The sequence below is a fragment of the Panulirus ornatus genome, chromosome 23 (assembly GCF_036320965.1).
Source record: "Panulirus ornatus isolate Po-2019 chromosome 23, ASM3632096v1, whole genome shotgun sequence".
NCBI lineage: Eukaryota > Metazoa > Arthropoda > Malacostraca > Decapoda > Palinuridae > Panulirus > Panulirus ornatus.
The window spans coordinates 16,562,586-16,585,577 of record NC_092246.1 but is presented as its reverse complement, the minus strand read 5'-3'; the positions used below and the strand labels follow the sequence as shown (position 1 = coordinate 16,585,577).

General features: G+C 40.3%; 1 protein-coding gene across 1 annotated transcript in view; it reads right to left on the bottom strand.

Annotated features, from left to right (window-relative positions):
- The window catches only part of Ufd4 (ubiquitin fusion-degradation 4-like), a 497,787-nt gene that overhangs the window by 195,673 nt on the left and 279,122 nt on the right, over positions 1–22,992 (bottom strand). The window contains exons 14-21 of the mRNA XM_071676899.1: positions 22,036–22,175; positions 18,647–18,853; positions 11,436–11,558; positions 9,946–10,197; positions 9,498–9,728; positions 9,062–9,252; positions 3,984–4,236; positions 190–303 (exon numbers count right to left, since the gene is read on the bottom strand). Coding sequence (XP_071533000.1) covers positions 190–303; positions 3,984–4,236; positions 9,062–9,252; positions 9,498–9,728; positions 9,946–10,197; positions 11,436–11,558; positions 18,647–18,853; positions 22,036–22,175 — 1,511 coding nt within the window. The remainder of the gene's footprint in view (positions 1–189; positions 304–3,983; positions 4,237–9,061; positions 9,253–9,497; positions 9,729–9,945; positions 10,198–11,435; positions 11,559–18,646; positions 18,854–22,035; positions 22,176–22,992) is intronic.

Genomic DNA, 22,992 nt, shown 5'->3' with positions numbered 1-22,992 from the left:
CATCTCCCACTCAATTGCATTTTTTCCCTGCAAAAATCATCCAAATGCCTCTCTCTTCTCTTTCACTAAAGTCAACAGATACTTAACATAATTTCAAAAACCACCAAATATAAAATTTCTTTACATCATCTGCAACAAGTCCAAACAGTTTTTCATTAAAAACAGATTATACAATAATCAAATTAATACCTTCTCCTCTGATGGAGGTTGTATGGTCCATGTGTGAGTGCTACCAGGTTCATTAAGGGAGCAGTCATCGACATGAGTGTAGAGGGTTGTCCATGTCATACCATCCTTTGAAACCTAGGACAGAAAATTTGTTAACATTTACTTGAGAATCTTAAATCACACTAAATGACAACAGATCATTCCACTGAAAACTGCATTTACTCTATCCTTAATATTTTCTTTTCCAGTTCTCATATCAATATACCACAAGTGAATTTACAATCATTCTAAAACTACTAGATCCTAAGTTAAATTACTGTCAAATGCATGCATGCACAGAAGATAAATTCAAAATCTAGTTAAGATCTTGTTCATGGACATTGGAATAAGCTTTCTTTTTTACTTTTAACAAAACTGCTTCTGCCTCAACACAGCAGCATCAGGAACAGATAAGCAACATCTTCATTATCTTACATTCGCTCTCTTGCAACTGTTATGTTTAATACAGGTTGAGTGTCCCTTATCCGAAATGCCTGGGACCAGAAGTGTTTTGGATTTTGGAATATTTGCATATACATAATGAAATATCTTGGAGATGGGACCCCAAGTCTAAACACAAAATCCATGTATACTCTGAAGAATGTATGTGAGAAATACATAGAAAAGCAAATGGATTTGTATGTAGCATTTATGGGTCTGGAGAAGGCATATGATAGAGTTGATAGAGATGCTCTGTGGAAGGTATTAAGAATATATGGTGTGGGAGGCAAGTTGTTAGAAGCAGTGAAAAGTTTTTATCGAGGATGTAAGGCATGTATATGTGTAGGAAGAGAGGAAAGTGATTGGTTCTCAGTGAATGTAGGTTTGTGGCAGGGGTGTGTGATGTCTCCATGGTTGTTTAATTTGTTTCTGGATGGGGTTGTTAGGAAGGTGAATGCAAGAGTTTTGGAAAGAGGGGCAAGTATGCAGTCTGTTGTGGATGAGAGAGCAGTAGGGTTGAGGGTCAAGTCAATTGGGAGGCAAGTTTGAATGGAGAATAACTGGAGGAAGTAAAGTGTTTTAGATATCTGGGAGTGGGTTTGGCACCGGATGGAACCATGGAAGTGGAAGTGAATCATAGGGTGGGGGAGAGGGCGAAAATTCTGGGAGCGTTGAAGATGTGTGGAAGTCGAGAACATTATCTTGGAAAGCAAAAATGGGTATGTTTGAAGGAATAGTGGTTCCAACAATGTTATATGGTTGCAAGGCGTGGGCTATGGATAAGAGTTGTGCGCAGGAGGGTGGATGTGCTGGAAATGAGATGTTTGAGGACAATACGTGGTGTGAGGTGGTTTGATTGAGTAAGTAATAATAGGGTAAGAGAGATGTGTGGTAATAAAAAGAGTGTTGTTGAGAGAGCAGAAGAGGGTGTTTTGAAATGGTCTGGTCACATGGAGAGAATGAGAGAGGAAAGATTGACAAAGAGGAAATATGTGTCAGAGGTGGAGGGAACAAGGAGAAGTGGGAGACCAAATTGGAGGTGGAAAGATGGAGTGAAAAAGATTTTGAGTGATCGGGGCCTGAACATGCAGGAAGGTGAAAGGCGTGCAAGGAACAGAGTGAATTGGAACGATGTGGTATACCAGGGTCAATGTGCTGTCAATGGATTGAACCAGGGCATGTGAAGCATCTGGGGTAAACCATGGAAAGTTCTGTGGGGCCTGGATGTGGAAAAGGAGCTGTGGTTTCAGTGCATTATTACATGACAGCTAGAGACTGAGTGTGAACGAATGGGGCCTTTGTTGTCTTTTCGTAGTGCTACCTCGCACATATGAGGGGGGAGGAGGTTGTTATTTCATGTGTGGCGGGGTGGCGATGGGAATGAATAAAGGCAGACAGTATGAATTATGTACATGTGTATATATGCATATGTCTGTGTGTGTATATATATATGTATACGTTGAGATGTATAGGTATGTAGAATTGTGTGTGTGGACGTGTATGTATATACATGTATATGTGGATGGGTTGGGCCATTCTTTCGTCTGTTTCCTTGCGCTACCTCGCTAACACGGGAGACAGCGACAAAGCAAAATAAAATAAAATACATAAATAAAATAAAAATAATACACCTAATACACATTGACTGAAGGTAATTTATACAATATTTCTTAAAATCTTGTACGTGAAACACAGTTTGTGTAACAATGAACTATAAGAAAACTAAGGTATCACAACCTCAGCCGCCCATGTGGATAATCTATGGTTGTCTGACGTCGCTTTCATTCCTGACCTTAACTAGATTTTAAATTTATCATCTGTGTATGCATGCATTTGACAGTAATGTAACATAGGATCTAGTAGTTTTAGAATGACTGAAATTCATATACTACTGATAGGCAATCATTTTCTTACACTTATTCACAGGTAAGTACTCAACAGATAAAATATGAAATACCATTAATACAATGAAAAAAATAAGGTGTTTTGGGTAACTAGGCAGCACAGCAGCATACCTGAACAGTATCAGAGGTTAAACAATAACAAAAAACAACTGCATGTTTTCAGTTTCCACCTATAATGCTGTTTCAAATGAAAGGTTACAGTATACTGTACTTTATGTTCTACATTTATTGAGATATAAAAAACAAATAACCATTTAATTAATGATAATTTCAGGTAGCTGTAAGTGTAATGAAAACAAAAATTTCAATGCAGTAATGTTGCCGGTCATATCATGCTCAAACATGAAATGTTAGGTGGAGATGAAATTCAGATTTCACAAGAAAACAGTGTTTTGCACTTCAAAAAAACAAACTGATCTCTGCTTACAAAAGAAGATAAATGCACAAACAAATACTAGAACTACAAATGGCCAAAGAAACTTGAGGGGAAGGGTACATCACTGTTGACATCATCGTGAAAAGGAACATCTGAAGAAGTTAAGGGATCAGGGAGTGGGTTCTCTTCGGATGAGGAGGCATACTGCTGGATGGGTTTTTTAAATGTTTCCTCCAGAGTCATCTGCCTCATTAGCAATGGTTTTTGTCTTGAATGTCTCTCTTTGATTCTATAAACTAACATGATTTCTTGTTTTGTTATGAATGCATGCTGCTCTAGTCCTTCAACAAGCCCATCACACATTTTCACCATGTCGTCTAAAGGCACTTTTTCTGCAGTGTTAACAAAGTCACCTTCATCATCTCTATTATCTTGATTCAGAAACATTTCAGCTAATTCACTGTTACCCAAAGTTTATCTGCAGGACTCTTTGACATTTTCAACAATATCTTTGTACCACAGAGCAGAGAATAAGCAAAAAAAAAACACAGTGAGTAAATGCACATATAGGTCTGGTGGTCACAATGGTCTGCAAAAAATTGGCACCAACTGAGTGTCAAGATCCCAGTATGGGCAAATGAGGTCAGATCTTAAGAGTATTTTGGATTTTGGATTTTTGGATTAGGTATGCTCAACCTGTGCATCAAATCCAGATCCAACCATCCACAACAGGTGACTAATCACTAAAAATCACCCATCTCTTGTAGTCCATTTCAATGCTAGAATGTATCAATCCTCAACTCCTTTCTCTACTAGGTGGCAATTTCTCATGAAGACAAAATAAAAGATTAAAAATTACTCCCATACTTAAAGTTACATTTACTCATCTCTTTCAAATTTCACTACTCATCAAAAAACACCTCACATTAAGTAATGGTTGGGAATGATGCCCTTAGGCAACCCTGGTGGTTGCTCAATCGCAAACTTCTTTTCTACAAGAAACAAATGATGTATCACAAATAAACATGAGATAACCTAAAAATGTTCATTCTCACCTGGAACATCCAGTTTCTGAGTGCTGACCTTCCATATCCCCTTGCATGTCTGAGTGTGTATGCAGATGGAATAAACCAAAGGCCAAGATCAATGGCAAACCAAGCTCGTTTGTCATCGTTTGTATGACAGTTTAAGGCAGATGCATCACGACTCAGGATATCTTCTAATCGACCATACGGAAGATTACGACCCTCACTAGAAGTGACAACAACAAGTCCTACCGATGCTGGATTCACCCATTCGTATGCAGTTCTATAAGACAGAAAAGAAAAATACATAACTTACTGCTAATACTACTGAAATATGCACATAAAAATTACTCCTAATATGAATGAATGACAAAGAAGAAAGTAAAACTTATTCAGTAATGGCTCATAGTCACACCATCCCTCAAGGATTCTATTTTTCTGAGAAATCATAAAACAATATAAAGTACACTATAATAAGAGTGAATTACTTCAAATAATTAGTGTAGTGAGTGGTGGGATGAGGAAGTAAGATTATTCGTGAAAGAGAAGAGAGAGGCATTTGGACGATTTTTGCAGGGAAAAAATGCAATTGAGTGGGAGATGTATAAAAGAAAGAGACGGGAGGTCAAGAGAAAGGTGCAAGAGGTGAAAAAGAGGGCAAATGAGAGTTGGGGTGAGAGAGTATCATTAAATTTTAGGGAGAATAAAAAGATGTTCTGGAAGGAGGTAAATAAAGTGCGTAAGACAAGGGAGCAAATGGGAACTTCAGTGAAGGGGGCTAATGGGGAGGTGATAACAAGTAGTGGTGATGTGAGAAGGAGATGGAGTGAGTATTTTGAAGGTTTGTTGAATGTGTTTGATGATAGAGTGGCAGATATAGGGTGTTTTGGTCGAGGTGGTGTGCAAAGTGAGAGGGTTAGGGAAAATGATTTGGTAAACAGAGAAGAGGTAGTGAAAGCTTTGCGGAAGATGAAAGCCGGCAAGGCAGCAGCTTTGGATGGTATTGCAGTGGAATTTATTAAAAAAGGGGGTGACTGTATTATTGACTGATTGGTAAGGTTATCTAATGTATGTATGAATCATGGTGAGGTGCCTGAGGATTGGCGGAATGCATGCATAGCGCCATTGTACAAAGGCAAAGGGGATAAGAGTGAGTGCTCAAATTACAGAGGTATAAGTTTGTTGAGTATTCCTGGTAAATTATATGGGAGGGTATTGATTGAGAGGGTGAAGGCATGTACAGAGCATCAGATTGGGGAAGAGCAGTGTGGTTTGAGAAGTGGTAGAGGATGTGTGGATCAGGTGTTTGCTTTGAAGAATGTATGTGAGAAATACTTAGAAAAGCAAATGGATTTGTATGTAGCATTTATGGATCTGGAGAAGGCATATGATAGAGTTGATAGAGATGCTCTGTGGAAGGTATTAAGAATATATGGTGTGGGAGGAAAGTTGTTAGAAGCAGTGAAAAGTTTTTATCGAGGATGTAAGGCATGTGTACGTGTAGGAAGAGAGGAAAGTGATTGGTTCTCAGTGAATGTAGGTTTGTGGCAGGGGTGTGTGATGTCTCCATGGTTGTTTAATTTGTTTATGGATGGGGTTGTTAGGGAGGTAAATGCAAGAGTTTTGGAAAGAGGGGCAAGTATGAAGTCTGTTGGGGATGAGAGAGCTTGGGAAGTGAGTCAGTTGTTGTTCGCTGATGATACAGTGCTGGTGGCTGATTCATGTGAGAAACTGCAGAAGCTGGTGACTGAGTTTGGTAAAGTGTGTGAAAGAAGAAAGTTAAGAGTAAATGTGAATAAGAGCAAGGTTATTAGGTACAGTAGGGTTGAGGGTCAAGTCAATTGGGTGGTGAGTTTGAATGGAGAAAAACTGGAGGAAGTGAAGTGTTTTAGATATCTGGGAGTGGATCTGGCAGCGGATGGAACCATGGAAGCGGAAGTGGATCATAGGGTGGGGGAGGGGGCGAAAATTCTGGGAGCCTTGAAGAATGTGTGGAAGTCGAGAACATTATCTCGGAAAGCAAAAATGGGTATGTTTGAAGGAATAGTGGTTCCAACAATGTTGTATGGTTGCGAGGCGTGGGCTATGGATAGAGTTGTGCGCAGGAGGATGGATGTGCTGGAAATGAGATGTTTGAGGACAATGTGTGGTGTGAGGTGGTTTGATCGAGTGAGTAACGTAAGGGTAAGAGAGATGTGTGGAAATAAAAAGAGCGTGGTTGAGAGAGCAAAAGAGGGTGTTTTGAAGTGGTTTGGGCACATGGAGAGAATGAGTGAGGAAAGATTGACCAAGAGGATATATGTGTCGGAGGTGGAGGGAACGAGGAGAAGAGGGAGACCAAATTGGAGGTGGAAAGATGGAGTGAAAAAGATTTTGTGTGATCGGGGCCTGAACATGCAGGAGGGTGAAAGGAGGGCAAGGAATAGAGTGAATTGGAGCGATGTGGTATACCAGGGTTGACGTGCTGTCAGTGGATTGAATCAAGGCATGTGAAGCGTCTGGGGTAAACCATGGAAAGCTGTGTAGGTATGTATATTTGCGTGTGTGGACGTGTGTATATGCATGTGTGTGTGTGTGTGTGTGTGTGTGTGTGTGTGGGGGGGGGGGCCATTTCTTTCGTCTGTTTCCTTGCGCTACCTCGCAGACGCGGGAGACAGCGACGAAGTATAATAATAATAATATTTATGGATGTGGAGAAGGCATATGATAGAGTTGATAGAGATGCTCTGTGGAAGGTATTAAGAATATATGGTGTGGGAGGCAAGTTGTTAGAAGCAGTGAAAAGTTTTTATCGAGGATGTAAGGCATGCGTACGTGTAGGAAGAGAGGTAAGTGATTGGTTCTCAGTGAATGTAGGTTTGCGGCAGGGGTGTGTGATGTCTCCATGGTTGTTTAATTTGTTTGTGGATGGGGTTGTTAGGGAGGTGAATGCAAGAGTTTTGGAAAGAGGGGCAAGTATGAAGTCTGTTGGGGATGAGAGAGCTTGGGAAGTGAGTCAGCTGTTGTTCGCTGATGATACAGCGCTGGTGGCTGATTCATGTGAGAAACTGCAGAAGCTGGTGACTGAGTTTGGTAAAGTGTGTGAAAGAAGAAAGTTAAGAGTAAATGTGAATAAGAGCAAGGTTATTAGGTACAGTAGGGTTGAGGGTCAAGTCAATTGGGAGGTAAGTTTGAATGGAGAAAAACTGGAGGAAGTAAAGTGTTTTAGATATCTGGGAGTGGATCTGGCAGCGGATGGAACCATGGAAGCGGAAGTGGATCATAGGGTGGGGGAGGGGGCGAAAATCCTGGGAGCCTTGAAGAATGTGTGGAAGTCGAGAGCATTATCTCGGAAAGCAAAAAATGGCTATGTTTGAAGGAATAGTGGTTCCAACAATGCTATATGGTTGCGAGGCGTGGGCTATGGATAGAGTTGTGCGCAGGAGGATGGATGTGCTGGAAATGAGATGTTTGAGGACAATGTGAGGTGTGAGGTGGTTTGATCGAGTAAGTAACGTAAGGGTAAGAGAGATGTGTGGAAATAAAAAGAGCGTGGTTGAGAGAGCAGAAGAGGGTGTTTTGAAATGGTTTGGGCACATGGAGAGAATGAGTGAGGAAAGATTGACCATGAGGATATATGTGTCGGAGGTGGAGGGAACGAGGAGAAGTGGGAGACCAAATTGGAGGTGGAAAGATGGAGTGAAAAAGATTTTGTGTGATCGGGGCCTGAACATGCAGGAGGGTGAAAGGAGGGCAAGGAATATAGTGAATTGGATCGATGTGGTATAACGGGGTTGACGTGCTGTCAGTGGATTGAATCAGGGCATGTGAAGCGTCTGGGGTAAACCATGGAAAGCTGTGTAGGTATGTATATTTGCGTGTGTGGACGTATGTATATACATGTGTATGGGGGTGGGTTGGGCCATTTCTTTCGTCTGTTTCCTTGCGCTACCTCACAAACGCGGGAGACCGGCAAAAAAAAATAAATAAATAAATAAATTAAATTATGATTTGTTTTCCCACATATTCGCCATCTCGCATTAGCGAAGTGGCGTTAAGAACAGAGGACTGAGCCTTAGAGGGAATATCTTCACTTGGCCCCCTTCTCTGTTCCTTTTTTTGGAAAATTAAAAAATGGAAGGGGAGGATTTCCAACCCCCCTCTCCTTCCCCTTTTAGTCGCCTTTTACAACACGCAGGTAATATGTGGGAAGTATTCTTTCTCCCCTATCCCCTGGGATATACAAAGAAATGTAAGGGGGATAACAATGAATGTGCAAGTTACAAAAGTAAAGAGTATGTTGCGAATACCTAGTAATGTGTATGGGAAGGTGCAAAGTGGTCATCAGAAGAGATAGAGAATGTGTGGACCAGATGTTTCCTTTGAAGGACGCATGTGCAAAATATTTGGAGACAAAGAATAAAATTGTTCAAGCTTGCTTGCCTTTTCCTCCAGTGAGACAATGCCAGGAAAAGACAAACAAAAGCCTCATTTGCTCACTTCCATTCTGTCATAAATCATAATTTATGCAGGGAAACAAAAGACTAACATCTACAGCCAATCATCTCAGACCAATTACATGTTTCCATGGTTAAAGGGTGGAAAAGAGGTTTGAAATCTTGGGTACATTAAAGAGTGTGCAGAAGGAAAGGTCAGTGTCTATAAGGGTAAAGATGGGTGTGTATGAAGGTGCAGCAATCCTAACAATGTTTTATTAATGTGAGTCTATAACAGGTTGATAGCATGAGAAATGACAATGTAAAAGAAGGGTTTGGTAGCACATATAGGCTCAATTAGAGTCAACCAAGGAGTGCTGAAACAGTTCATGCTAATGGAATGTATGAGTAGAGAGAGACTGACATGTTGATCTATGTGTCAAAAGTGAAGGGTTCAAGAAGGAGAGGGAGCCCAAAGAAGAGATGAAAGATGGAACACTTGGAAGCATGTGGCAAGTGGGGAAGCCAGTGTCTTCCACCTAAAAAAACAGATGGTTAATAGGTCCTAACCCTAATTTTCCCAAACAACATCCACACAGAAGAGAAATAATTGGAATTTTCATTAAAATACATGACTCGTAGAAAGATTTTCATACAAGACTGCACTCTCAGCTTCAGTTACCCATGTCTTACTTGGCATTTGTTCCTATCCAGTAGATAATTCCATTCTCATCAAATTCCCTCGAGTTCTTGAATATTATCTTTTGTCCTTCCTTCAGTTTACGGACAAAGGTGAAAGAACTGCGGTCAAAATCATACCACTGCTTGGCCACCATCTTCAGAAGATACCTCTCCAGTTGCTCTACAGTAGCCAGGGGTTCCATCTAGTAATACATTAGTATTCAATCAAAATTCATAGTATGCTATAACATGTACAAGAATGTATCATCATATTCATAGAAGCACCTAGTGTATTCTTTATTCATGCATCTAAATTCAAACACAATTTAATCAATTTATCATTTCATTCACATTTCAAGACTTTTATCATTTAATCTCTTGTTATCTTTACTCCAAATAAAAAATGCTGATGATATGATCTAAATATAGATATCAAATAAATCCTTACTTTAAGTGTTCTTCCATTTCTATCAATTAATGAGCTCTCCCCTGCAGCTCTCTCCAGTCTGAATCTTAAGCGTCGACTCAAAACCTGAAGGCCTGATCCAGCTCCAGGTATGTCATATATATAAAGAGGAAGCTTCTCGGCGCTCTCCAGCACTGACACTAATTTTCGTACTAACTGTGTACCAGGGCTGACTGATGAGCTTACTCCAGCACTCTCATCATCCACCTTATCCTAATGAATGAAATACTTCCATCTTATACAATATTACTCTGTTTAATCCTGCTTTTACTCATCAAGATTAAGCATGTTGAATAAACATAGTTCAAATAAAAAACTCACAAAAACAACATACAATCATACTAAGGTACTGACCTTGAAACAAAAATCCTTTAAACAATGAATAACACATATACAAAATAAATCACTTTAAAATAATTCATTTCCCTACCATAAAACAACTTTTGAAGACGTTTCGTCGTTGTTTAATCATCTTGTTTACCCGTCTTTGTGAAACTTGTCTGTTATCATCAGGAAAGTGTTGTGTTGTGTCTGGACTTAGAAGTGTTAGAAGAGCTTGTACTAAGCCTGAGGAGTGGAGTTCATATGCTGAAACTGTGCTTTCATCACGCAAAAGAGTGACTAGATCCTCAACAGCTGTTTGTAGGATTTCAGACCATTCTCCACTTCCTTTGTTACTTATCTGTTTCAGAGAAGAAAGAAATATAGAGTTATATTTTCACAATAAGATTCCCATTTTAATGTAATTCTAAAAATTTAATGCAACTGTGTTTTATACATACATGGTAAATATCAAGATCTGATGCATGAAATCTGAAAACGATTCTGTTATCTGGGCTACTTTCCCCCAGTGTAACAAATTAGTCACCTCCATGGTGTTAATGCTTCCCACAATTATCCTGCAGATTTAAAGCAACCTATTCTGTAATGCATACATGGCAAGTATCAAGATGTACAGCATGACATCTTAAAACAACGATCCTGTTATCTTAGATACTTTCTTCCTCTGTAACAAGAATTAACTATCTCCATGACTTTAAACAGCTGAGAATTATCATCTCCATGGCTTTAACAGAAGAGAACTATTATGCTTCTTCTAACCAGAGTAATACTAGGACCTAAATAAAAGTTAGACCATTCACAGTTCAAAAACCCAACACTAGTCCAAGCCCATGGCATCCTTTGGAGTTTGGGTCATGATGATGATGTGTCACTCTAATTTCCGTCTGAAGGTGATTCATATTCAAAAAGCGGTGGAGCAAGTGACCACGGCGTCTCAGTTCAATCACACAGACAACACAGGTCAAGAGTGCTTCCTATTTCTGTTCTACTTTAATATTTTCCTGACTCCCATTTACATTAAGAAGTACTAAATGCATACAGCCCCTCAGTTCCCTTAAAAATGCTCCTGAAGTTACACAAAAGCTTTAAGGGCTTCCTAATATTTTGCTTTGCTCTCCAAGTTATCTCTAGTGAGAATGATTCTATTCATACCTCCATTCCATTTACAAAACTCCTCCATTGCATAAAGTCATCAAAACCTCCAACTGACTTAACTATAGTTGGAAGGCATTAGCTTCTATTTCATACCTACACGCTTCTCCCACCTCAGTGAGGTAGTGTCAAACGGAAACAAACAACACCCTAATTTGCACATACTACCATCCATAGCCAAGACCCACACTACTCCATGGCTTACCGTAACAACTTCATGTGCCTTCGTTCAATCCATAATCAGCACTTAACCTAACCCTTCATTCTGTCCCCTTATAAAATTACTGATCTTATCTGTTAATTCAAATAGTTATCTGTAACTGTTGGCATGTTACTGAGTCTTTCTCCTTTCTACATCTAATGATTTAGTTTTATGAACTGTAAACTACATAATTTCCACACAAGACAGAGAAACGATGAGCTCACCTGTTTCTGACATGCTCTCTCAATTTGGGCTACTATATTGCCAAGCTTTGCAACAACTCCACGAGGCTGTGTCTGAGCAGCTTTAAAGTATTTGTCGTATACATCCCGTGCTAAACCTTTTACCTGAAAAAAAAGACAAGGCCATAAGTTAGCATTAAGTGTTAAGACTACTAATCCAAACACGATAAGTAGCATTTACCAAGGTGCCCACAGCAGAGAATTCTCTTAAGTATTTGTCCTTTCATAGTTTCACCTCTTCCCTTTTTAGTCTTGTGTAATGCCAAATTTTTATTCATACTTGAACTTCTCTTCAAAATTTTCTTTCCTTGCTGTTACAACTACAAGCACTCTACACCTAAACACCATCTTACCTCTTGTTTCTGAATTGCTTTGCTTCCACCTATGAGGAGTAAGGCTAGTCTCAAACACTCAGAGACGATTCCAAAGTATATTTCAATTAAGGCCCAGCCTTAATGTGGACTTTTTTCCATGACTGAAGCCTTCAAACAAACACACACACACACTAGACCTTTTTCTCCAGAGGATGTTTGGTGCATATGCAAGGGGGTTTTGTATTTCTTTATAAAGACTGAGTTCCAGAGTCTGGTGCAGGGACAGAGAGTATGGGTACCCTCTCAATGGTCCTCTGGGAATCCTGGGGCGAGGTGATAAAACCTACTACGAGTAAAATTAGAGGAATAACTGTTTGGAAGAAGCCTATTAGCTAGTTTATCCTGATGCTGATCTTTGGCTATGGTCTATGTCCATCAGTTCATCTGAAATGTTTTCGTTCCTTTGCTAGTTGAGCTGTGGCTTTTTCAGAATGGTCTGCAATTCTTGTTTTGCCTCTTGTATAGGCCTTACCTTTCTCATTCTTCCTTAAAACTTTTACAAATTGCTATTGTTGGCACGTGTCTGCTGCACATATGGTATATAAATGTGGTCATGTATCCAATTCACTCTTTTATTTTGTACTCAAAAGGATTTCCCATTCTATTCCAGACATCTCACTGATCACATCCTCCCATTTTAGTCACTTACTATGAAAACTGGCTACATCCCCCTGGTTACATGCATTAATTTTTACTGAAAACTGGTTGTGATCAGTTTATAGTGTATTTGAGATAGTGATGACATACACAAGATCCACATTACACAATACTTGTAAAGCTTAAGTCAAAGAGGATCACTTTTTCTAGTTGGTTTTCTTATTTGCTAACTGAGGATGAACTTTTCCCAAATCTAAATATCTTTCATTTTGTTACAGGTGTTTGTCTGAGCTGCTTCTGGTACTGATAGTTTCAGCTACAATGTTGTTTCCCACCTGTATGAACTTCAAGTGTGGTTGGCTGATGACCCATAAGACTAGCATATTTAGGCCAGTTTCCAGAGAGGCCCAAATACACTTCTGTGTTTCTTATTTGTTTTATGAATTCCTGAAGATTTGCATCAAGAGGTCTACTGATTAACAGAATGATCAGGTCTTACTTATTAACACTAAGCAAGTGCTTCTACTATGAGAAGAGTTAAGGAACTGAGTTGTCACTGACCTCTTATCAAAACCTATGCCTGTCTATGTCTATGAGATTAGTGTTGTTGCAAGTACAGAAACTCTTAAGTACTGTTCCAACAAACAATCATCCAAAGGGCTTAAGGATACGAAGGATTACACCTAATATGCCGACAAGACAGTCGAATTTCACACAAATATTTATTTATTTTATATTTATTTTGCTTTGTCGCTGTCTCCTGCATTTGCGAGGTAGCGCAAGGAAACAGACGAAAGAAATGGCCCAACCCACCCCCATACACATGTATATACATACACGTCCACACACGCAAATATACATACCTATACATCTCAATGTACACATATATATACACACACAGACACATACATATAAACCCATGCACACAATTCACACTGTCTGCCTTTATTCATTCCCATCGCCACCTTCGCCACACATGGAATACCATCCCCCTCCCCCGTCATGTGTGCGAGGTAGCGCTAGGAAAAAACAAAGGCCACATTCGTTCACACTCAGTCTCTAGCTGTCATGCAATAATGCCCGAAACCACAGCTCCCTTTCCACATCCAGGCCCCACACAACTTTCCATGGTTTACCCCAGACGCTTCACATGCCCTGATTCAATCCACTGACAGCACGTCAACCCCGGTATACCACATCGATCCAATTCACTCTATTCCTTGCCCGCCTTTCACACTCCTGCATGTTCAGGCCCCGATCACTTAAAATCTTTTTCACTCCATCTTTCCACATCCAATTTGGTCTCCCACTTCTCCTCGTTCCCTCCACCTCCGACACATATATCCTCTTGGTCAATCTTTCCTCATTCATTCTCTCCATGTGCCCAAACCATTTCAAAACTTACTCGATCAAACCACCTCACACCACACATTGTCCTCAAACATCTCATTTCCAGCACATCCACCCTCCTGCGCACAACTCTATCCATAGCCCACGCCTCGCAACCATACAGCATTGTTGGAACCACTATTCCTTCAAACATACCCATTTTTGCTTTCCGAATGTTCTCGACTTCCAAACATTCTTCAAGGCTCCCAGGATTTTCACCCCCTCCCCCACCCTATGATTCACTTCTGCTTCCATGGTTCCATCTGCTGCCAGATCCACTCCCAGATATCTAAAACACTTTACTTCCTCCAGGTTTTCTCCATTCAAACTTACCTCCCAACTGACTTGACCCTCAACCCTACTGTACCTAATAACCTTGCTCTTATTCACATTTACTCTTAACTTTCTTCTTTCACACACTTTACCAAACTCAGTCACCAGCTTCTGCACTTTCTCACATGAATCAGCTACCAGCGCTGTATCATCAGCGAACACAACTGACTCACTTCCCAAGCTCTCTCATCCACAACAGACTTCATACTTGCCCCTCTTTCCAAAACTCTTGCATTCACCTCCCTAACAACCCCATCCATAAATAAATTAAACAACCATGGAGACATCACACACCCCTGCTGCAATCCTACATTCACTGAGAACCAATCACTTTCCTCTCTTCCTACATGTACACATGCCTTACATCCTCGATAAAAACTTTTCACTGCTTCTAACAACTTGCCTCCCACACCATATATTCTTAATACCTTCCACAGAGCATCTCTATCAACTCTATCATATGCCTTCTCCAGATCCATAAATGCTACATACAAATCCATTTGCTTTTCTAAGTATTTCTCACATACATTCTTCAAAGCAAACACCTGATCCACACATCCTCTACCACTTCTCAAACCACACTGCTCTTCCCCAATCTGATGCTCTGTACATGCCTTCACCCTCTCAATCAATACCCTCCCATATAATTTACCAGGAATACTCAACAAACTTATACCTCTGTAATTTGAGCACTCACTCTTATCCCCTTTGCCTTTGTACAATGGCACTATGCACGCATTCCGCCAATCCTCAGGCACCTCACCATGAGTCATACATACATTAAATAACCTTACCAACCAGTCAACAATACAGTCACCCCTTTTTTAATAGATTCCACTGCAATACCATCCAAACCTGCTGCCTTGCCGGCTTTCATCTTCCGCAAAGCTTTTACTACTGTTACGGAACACGTGTGTTTGTACTCACATGTTCGTGTATATAATGTGTGTGTGTGTCCTTGTGTATTGATAGTTCTTATCAGGACGAGGATTAAGGCCTCCCTCTGAGACGTCCTCGGAGCTTCAGTTCACACCAAGCATTAGGCGTAATAATTTAATTTTATTCTAATTTTGAAACCAGATGGTCATTTGTCCTTGAGCACCCCGACCCTTCTCCGAGGCGGGGGGGATTAAGTTGTCACCAGCTGCGGAATACTTCACCACTGTACTGGACATGTCATCCCTGTAGGCTTACAAGAGGGAGGGTGATCTACGCAGTTTTGAGCAACGTATTCTCCAACCAATCAACCAATTTTTGAGTCCCATAGCCAATCAAAATGTAAGGTTGTATAGCTAGCAGGGAACGCTTGTCTTTACTGTAATATATACCAATGACACCCGCTGAATCTCTCTCTTTCTAGCCCAGCGAGGTAAGTGGTCCACCCCTGCTGTAAGTCCTGCTGTGTTGTAAGCCTGTAAGCCCTGCTGTGCTATAAGCCCATTACCCAAGTGTTGTGCTGTAAGCCCGTTATAATTATCAGTGTAATGTTATCGAAGAACTGCCATAGAGGAAAGAGAACTCCTGGCTTGAAATCTTATCTGGAATGTTAAGTCATGTACAAATGTTATCTTATGTTCAATGTTAAACTCATTTTCAATGTTAACGTAATGTTTCATGCTTGATTTATGTGCCTATCTTTGTACACTTGAATTCTTTCATTATAAGTAGATTTAATGTAATGCTGGTCTTTAATTCTGAGAAACTGCAGAAGCTGGTGACTGAGTTTGGAAAAGTGTGTGAAAGAAGAAAGTTAAGAGTAAATGTGAATAAGAGCAAGGTTATTAGGTACAGTAGGGTTGAGGGTCAAGTCAATTGGGAGGTGAGTTTGAATGGAGAAAAACTGGAGGAAGTGAAGTGTTTTAGATATCTGGGAGTGGATCTGGCAGCGGATGGAACCATGGAAGCGGAAGTGGATCATAGGGTGGGGGAGGGAGCGAAAATTCTGGGAGCCTTGAAGAATGTGTGGAAGTCGAGAACATTATCTCGGAAAGCAAAAATGGGTATGTTTGAAGGAATAGTGGTTCCAACAATGTTGTATGGTTGCGAGGCGTGGGCTATGGATAGAGTTGTGTGCAGGAGGATGGATGTGCTGGAAATGAGATGTTTGAGGACAATGTGTGGTGTGAGGTGGTTTGATCGAGTAAGTAACGTAAGGGTAAGAGAGATGTGTGGAAATAAAAAGAGCGTGGTTGAGAGAGCAGAAGAGGGTGTTTTGAAATGGTTTGGGCACATGGAGAGAATGAGTGAGGAAAGATTGACCAAGAGGATATATGTGTCGGAGGTGGAGGGAACGAGGAGAAGAGGGAGACCAAATTGGAGGTGGAAAGATGGAGTGAAAAAGATTTTGTGTGATCGGGGCCTGAACATGCAGGAGGGTGAAAGGAGGGCAAGGAATAGAGTGAATTGGAGCGATGTGGTATAACGGGGTTGACGTGCTGTCAGTGGATTGAATCAAGGCATGTGAAGCGTCTGGGGTAAACCATGGAAAGCTGTGTAGGTATGTATATTTGTGTGTGTGGACGTATGTATATACATGTGTATGGGGGTGGGTTGGGCCATTTCTTTTGTCTGTTTCCTTGCGCTACCTCGCAAACGCGGGAGACAGCGACAAAGCAAAAAAAAAAAAAACTTTATTATTGTGTTATCCTGAGTTGTGCAACTTGACAAATCTATAACGTCCTTGCAAGACAAGGAACAGTAGTATCTGTAACATATGTTACTGGCGACCTTGCCTGAATAAGTGTTGAATTCGTAACACTACCTCTTCTCTGTTTACCAAATCATTTTCCCTAACCCTCTCACTTTGCACACCACCTCGACCAAAACACCCTATATCTGCCAATCTATCATCAAACACATTCAACAAACCTTCAAAATACTCACTCCATCTCCTTCTCACATCACCACTACTTGTTATCACCTCCCCATTAGCCCCCTTCGCTGAAGTTCCCATTTGCTCCCTTGTCTTTCGCACTTTATTTACCTCCTTCCAGAACATCTTTTTATTCTCCCTAAAATTTAATGATACTCTCTCACCCCTACTCTCATTTGCCCTCTTTTTCACCTCTTGCACCTTTCTCTTGACCTCCTGTCTCTTTCTTTTATACATCTCCCACTCATTTGCATTTTTTCCCGGCAAAAATCGTCCAAATGCCTCTCTCTTCTCTTTCACTAATAATCTTACTTCTTCATCCCACCACTCACTACCCTTTCTAATCAACCCACATCCCACGCTTCTCATGCCACAAGCATCTTTTGCGCAATCCATCACTGATTCCCTAAGTACATCCCATTCCTCCCCCACTCCCCTTACTTCCATTGTTCTCACGCGTCCTAGCTTCGTCTCTTCGATGTATATCAACTGACTGTTATATTCCTCTCTTGTGTCTCCCCTAATGATGTGATTATTACACGAAAGTGCACTTGGGAACTTATCGAGTTTCATTTTCCCCATGGACTCATAGGAATATCTTGATCACACGCAAAATTGTGATCCTTTCCAATATATATATATATATATAAAATGACCCCTAACAACAATCATCTCATAACCTTTCCTTATACATCCTCTATTAACTTCAAGTGGAATCTTATAATCTTCTGTTCCCTCCCACCCTTCTTTCACAAAACTAAACACTTATTCTGGCCTCACTCCTTTGCTTCATTTAATAAACATGGGACATTATCAATTCTTAATCACCCACAAATGGACTGCTGGAATTCTGTCCACAAACATACAATCTCTCTTCATCACACATGACAAAACACTTAACTAACATAATTCATTCTTAGTAATAGCTTTTCTAGCGGTGAGCATGATGTGTCGCCCCTCCCTTCAGGCAAAATGGTAGAAGCAATAGATAGAAGTAGTAAGAAGGAATATTAGCCAGGAGCATTAGGTTGAAACATTAGTTAGTAGAAGTAACTAAGAACATTTGGGGGTAGCACTAGGTAGAAGCAATAAGTTGGAACATTAGGAAGACACATTAGGTATAAGTAATCGATAGGAAAATTAGGTAGGAGCCTCTGAAAACACTGCACTAGAGTTGCCCTCTGCTAATGGCCTGTTAAGGGTGAGGCATTAAAGGCGAAGATGCAGCACTGGAGGTCACCAGTTATGGAGACTCTTTTGCCATGTCCACCCCTTGAGGGAGTTCCCGAAGGGAACAGGCATTAGAGATACAGCTTGACAAATGGACAGATAAAAAAAGCAAAGAAAATCCAAACAAAGCTGTGATGTAAGACTCTAGTCTTAAAAATAACTGGAGACAGTAATAAACATCTGTGGAGTAAAGGACAAATGCCCCGTAAAGATTTGGCTAACCATAACTGTCATATATAAATATATGTTTTTAACAATTATATTCATACAGCACAGTCTTAGTTTCTACTTCCAATCAAATGAAACCTTTCTCTAGAGCTGATTATAACACAACAGAGTGAATAAATACACAAAGAAAGGTTATGAATTAATCATGCATGAAAATGTGGAAATATTACCTTCTGCTTCATTGCTTCAACCTTAGATCTAAACCTTTTTCCACGTCGTCCAGTCCATCCTGCATGGAATTCAGGCCCTAAGGATGTCTCAGCTGTGAAAGAATGCTTTGTGTTGCGATTACTCTCAAAGATGAATCCTGGGAGATCCTCACGAAGAATGGTGGCTTGCTGCTGACCATCCGAGTTGTGAATATGAAGCTCACCCTCCTGTTAAAAGAAGAAAAAAAAAAATGCTTATTCTAGAAACAAGCAACAGGATATAATGATTAATGAGACAAAACCATTCATACAGCAAAGGAAAAAAATTCATAACATTATTTCCCCTCATTTTGAGGTGGATCAGGCATTTACATTCTCAAAAAAAGAAAGTAAGGTGATTAGAATGGATGGTACTGCAAATGAATTTCCTAAAAGAGGGTAAATGTGTTGTTGACTGGCTGGTTAGCTGAAATTTTCAATATACGTATGGATCATAGAAAGGTGCCCAAGGATTGGCAGAATGCACGTATATATAAGTCCTATCGTGAAAAGACAAGTAGGACAAAGGTGAGTGTTAGAATTAAAAGTATAAGTTTAGTAAGGAAGTAGTTAGTAGGCAGCCACCAACCAGAGAGGTATATTGCCGGTGCTAACCACCAAAGTATCAGGGTTGTTAGTGATGACTCCATAGTTGCACTCCTCTGACCTTGGGAGCTGCCTTTTCTTTCTGACTCACCTAAATATGGACAATTGACATTCTGTTCACAAACATACAATCTCTCCTTTCCCACATAATACTAGACAACACTTAACTAGAACAACTCATTCTTTGTAACTCTTGACTTTCCAGCAGTAAGCAATATGTGCTGGCCCTGCCTTTTGGCAAAATGGGAGGAGCAAAGGGCAGAACTAGTGAGTAGGAAAATTTGGAGATAGCATTAGGTAGAAACATTCAGTAGTAGCTGGTAGGAACATTAGGTAGAAGTAGAAGGTTGGGACACTTAGCAGGAATATTAGGGAGACAAATCAGGCAGAAGTCAGTAAGAACATTACACAGGAGCCTCTGAAAACACAGCACTTGAGTTGCCCTCTTCCAGTAGCCTGTTAAATTAAGTCACTAAAGGCCAAAAATCAGCATTGCAGTTCACTAGTTATTGAGACTCTTTTGCTGTAGCCACCCCCTTCAGGGAGTTCCTAGAAGGAACAGGCATCAGAGATCCAGATAGATAGAAGGGTAAGGTATTTAAATGCACCTGGCAAGTTGTAAATTTGAGTAGTGACTGATAAGATGGTGGCATGCACAATGCATCAGGTGTGGTGGGAGTTTCATAAAGATAAATGCCACTCCTGGGTTAGGTACATAAAAGTGAATCAGAGCAAGTTTAATTGGGGTGAGACTTTGAATGGGAAAAACATGGAGGAAGTGAAATGTTTCATAAGCCTGGGAGTGCACATGGCAGATAATGAACCCCTGGAAGCTAAGGTAAGTCATGGTGGGTTGAGGGGGTGAGAGTTTTGGGAGCATTGGGAAATGTAAAAAAAAGAAGTCATTATCTGGAAAGGCAAAAATGGTTATGAATGAAAGTACAATAGAAGTATTCAGTAGGAACATTAGGTAGGAGCCTCTGCAAACACCGTGCTAGAGTTGCCCTCTGCCAATGGCCTGTTAAGGGTGAGGTAATAAAGGCGATGAAATGGCACTGGAGTTCACTAGTTGCAGAGACTCTACTGCTGTGGGCATTCCTTTGAAAGAACTCCAGAGGGAACAGGCATCAGAGATATAGAGAGATAAAACAGTAGTCCCAGAGGTACTGCTTAGAAGTGAGGTAAGAAGTAAAGAGAGAGAGAAGTGGTAATAAGAGGAGTACCATTAAGAAAGCTGAAGACAGACAGCTGAAATGGTTTGGACATTTAGAGAAAATGTGTGAGAGGTTGGCAGTGACAATATATGTCAGGTGTGGAGGGGATAAGGAGACTGAATTGGAGATGGAAGAATAAAGTGAATAAGAATTTGAGTGCTTAGGGCTTGAAAGTGCAGGAGGGTGAAAGGCATAAAGAGGTTTAGAGTGAACTGGAGTGATGTGACATACATGGGGATATATGCTGTCACTGGGATGAACCAGGCATAATGAAGCAGTCTTGGGAAACCCTGTAATGGTTTACATATACTGTAGTTTCAGTACAGTTCACATGACAGCAAGAGAATGGATGCAAGCAAATGAGACCTGTTCTTTCTTCATATGTAATACATCAAAACTACATCCCCTATCAACAACAATCACCTTTCAATTGCTTCCCCCTGCTGCTTCACATGCCCTGGTTCAGTCCAATGACAGCAAATTGCCCCCACCCCCTGTAAATCATATCACTCCAATTCACTCTTTCCCATGTATGTCTTACATCCTCCTACACATTCACACAAAAAGCAATTTCAAAATTTTTTCCACCAAAACAGTTTTTCCAACCTTAAACAGTTCACTTCCTCTAAGTTTCTTCATTCAAAACTAACAGGCATGCACTGGTATGAATGAACTGGAGTAATATGGTATACAGAGGGTAATGTGCTATACATGGGCTCAACCTGGACATATGAACTGGTCAGGGAAAACCAAAGAAAGATCTGTGGGTCTTGGGTACAAATAGGGAAGCTCTAGTTTCACTTTATTATTCATGACAGTAGGGTGCAACTCACCTATGCCATGGAAATGGGAAATGAGTTGAGGCAAATTATCACTCAAAAATTCTAAAAAAATTCAGTTTTTTCACTTTTCTCTTTTATCACATTCCTAACTCTCTAAACTTATCCTTTGCTCTATACTTCAATTTCAGAAAACTTTTAAATTCCAGACTCAATCCCCTTTAACTCAAAAGAAGGAAAAGGGATCACTCCTTTTTGTCATGATAAAGAGATCACTTCTTTTTGTCATGATTAACATAAGAATCATTCGACATATGTACTACATTTTGTTGTTGCGTTTTAGACACATCCAATAAACAATGAAGAGAGTTTCAAAAGCTGTTAGCATGTGCTACGTGTTCTGTACATGCATAAACATGGAGCAAGATGTGAATTCAATCAAAATATGATTCAATTATAAAGCAATCCTGTAAAAAAAGGGGTTTAAAAACTATGGTATGTAGGAAGCCTTGCTGTTGGGCTTACTTTATACAGAGATAGAGAGAGAGAGAGAGAGGAGAGAGAGAGAGAGAGAGAGAGAGAGAGAGAGAGAGAGAGAGAGAGAGAGAGAGAGAGAGAGAGAGAGAGAGAGAGAGAGACTTCAACTAAATGGTAAGAAAGTACAAAGGGGAACAAAGTATACGTAACGAGTGATGATAATTTCTAATCTTCAATGATTTGACAAGATAATCCTAAAACTGACGATGAACAAGAAATCTTGCATTAAACTAACTTTCTTGCACTGAAGAGACCAATTTCCAATGACTAATCTTGCAGGTCCAGGAGTGGATAAAACAGGCTGACTGGGGCTGCCTGGTCGTACTGCTGACTTGGCCCGCTGAAGTTTCTCCAGGAATTCACTGCGGTTCTCTGCTTAGGAAAGGACTGGCATATTAGAAGTGCATCTTACTTTGTCAAAGTCTTTCACTACTATCATCACACATCTGACTATTTCAGCAGCTGATGTCGGGTGATGTGTAAAACGAGATTAAAATTTTAGCTTTTCCAGCTTCTGCTGAAATATCTAACATACTTATTACAAGACTAGAAACCTATAAAGGGGGACAAATTATGGATGGTGTGAAAGCCTTCTACAGAGTAGTCACAGAGGTCAAGAATCCAGGTTGTGGAAACAGGCTATTTGAGAGGAGCATGTGGTATGACTTGATAGAACAAAGAAAGAATTGAGGGGGCATATACCAAGATTTGGTATGGCAGGGAATGCAAAAAGGAATGAACTGTCGAGTGACAAATTAGGTAAAATGCTATACTTCGAGGTGGTTTGGACATGTGGAAAGAATGCAAGATGGAGAGTTTACAAGGAGAATGTATGACAGAATAATTAATGGGGATGGTGTCACTGGAAGACCACCTGTGATATTACGAAATAGAGGGGAGGAGTACTAGAGGGAAAGATATGGTGGAAGAATGCAGAGACAAGTATATGCGAAGGAGGCATATAAGGACTGGGATAAGTGAAGACTCTTTAGCCATGGCCACCCCCATGATGGGAGTTCACAGAAAGATTGGGCAACAGAGATATGGAAGGATAGATTGATAGAAAGACAAATATAAAGGTCTCTTCCATCACCAGGTATGCAAGGGTAAAGTTTTTGCTCATGGAGAGAATGAACATCAAAGATACATACAGACATATAGATAAATAGATAGGTAGATATAAGGGTCTCTT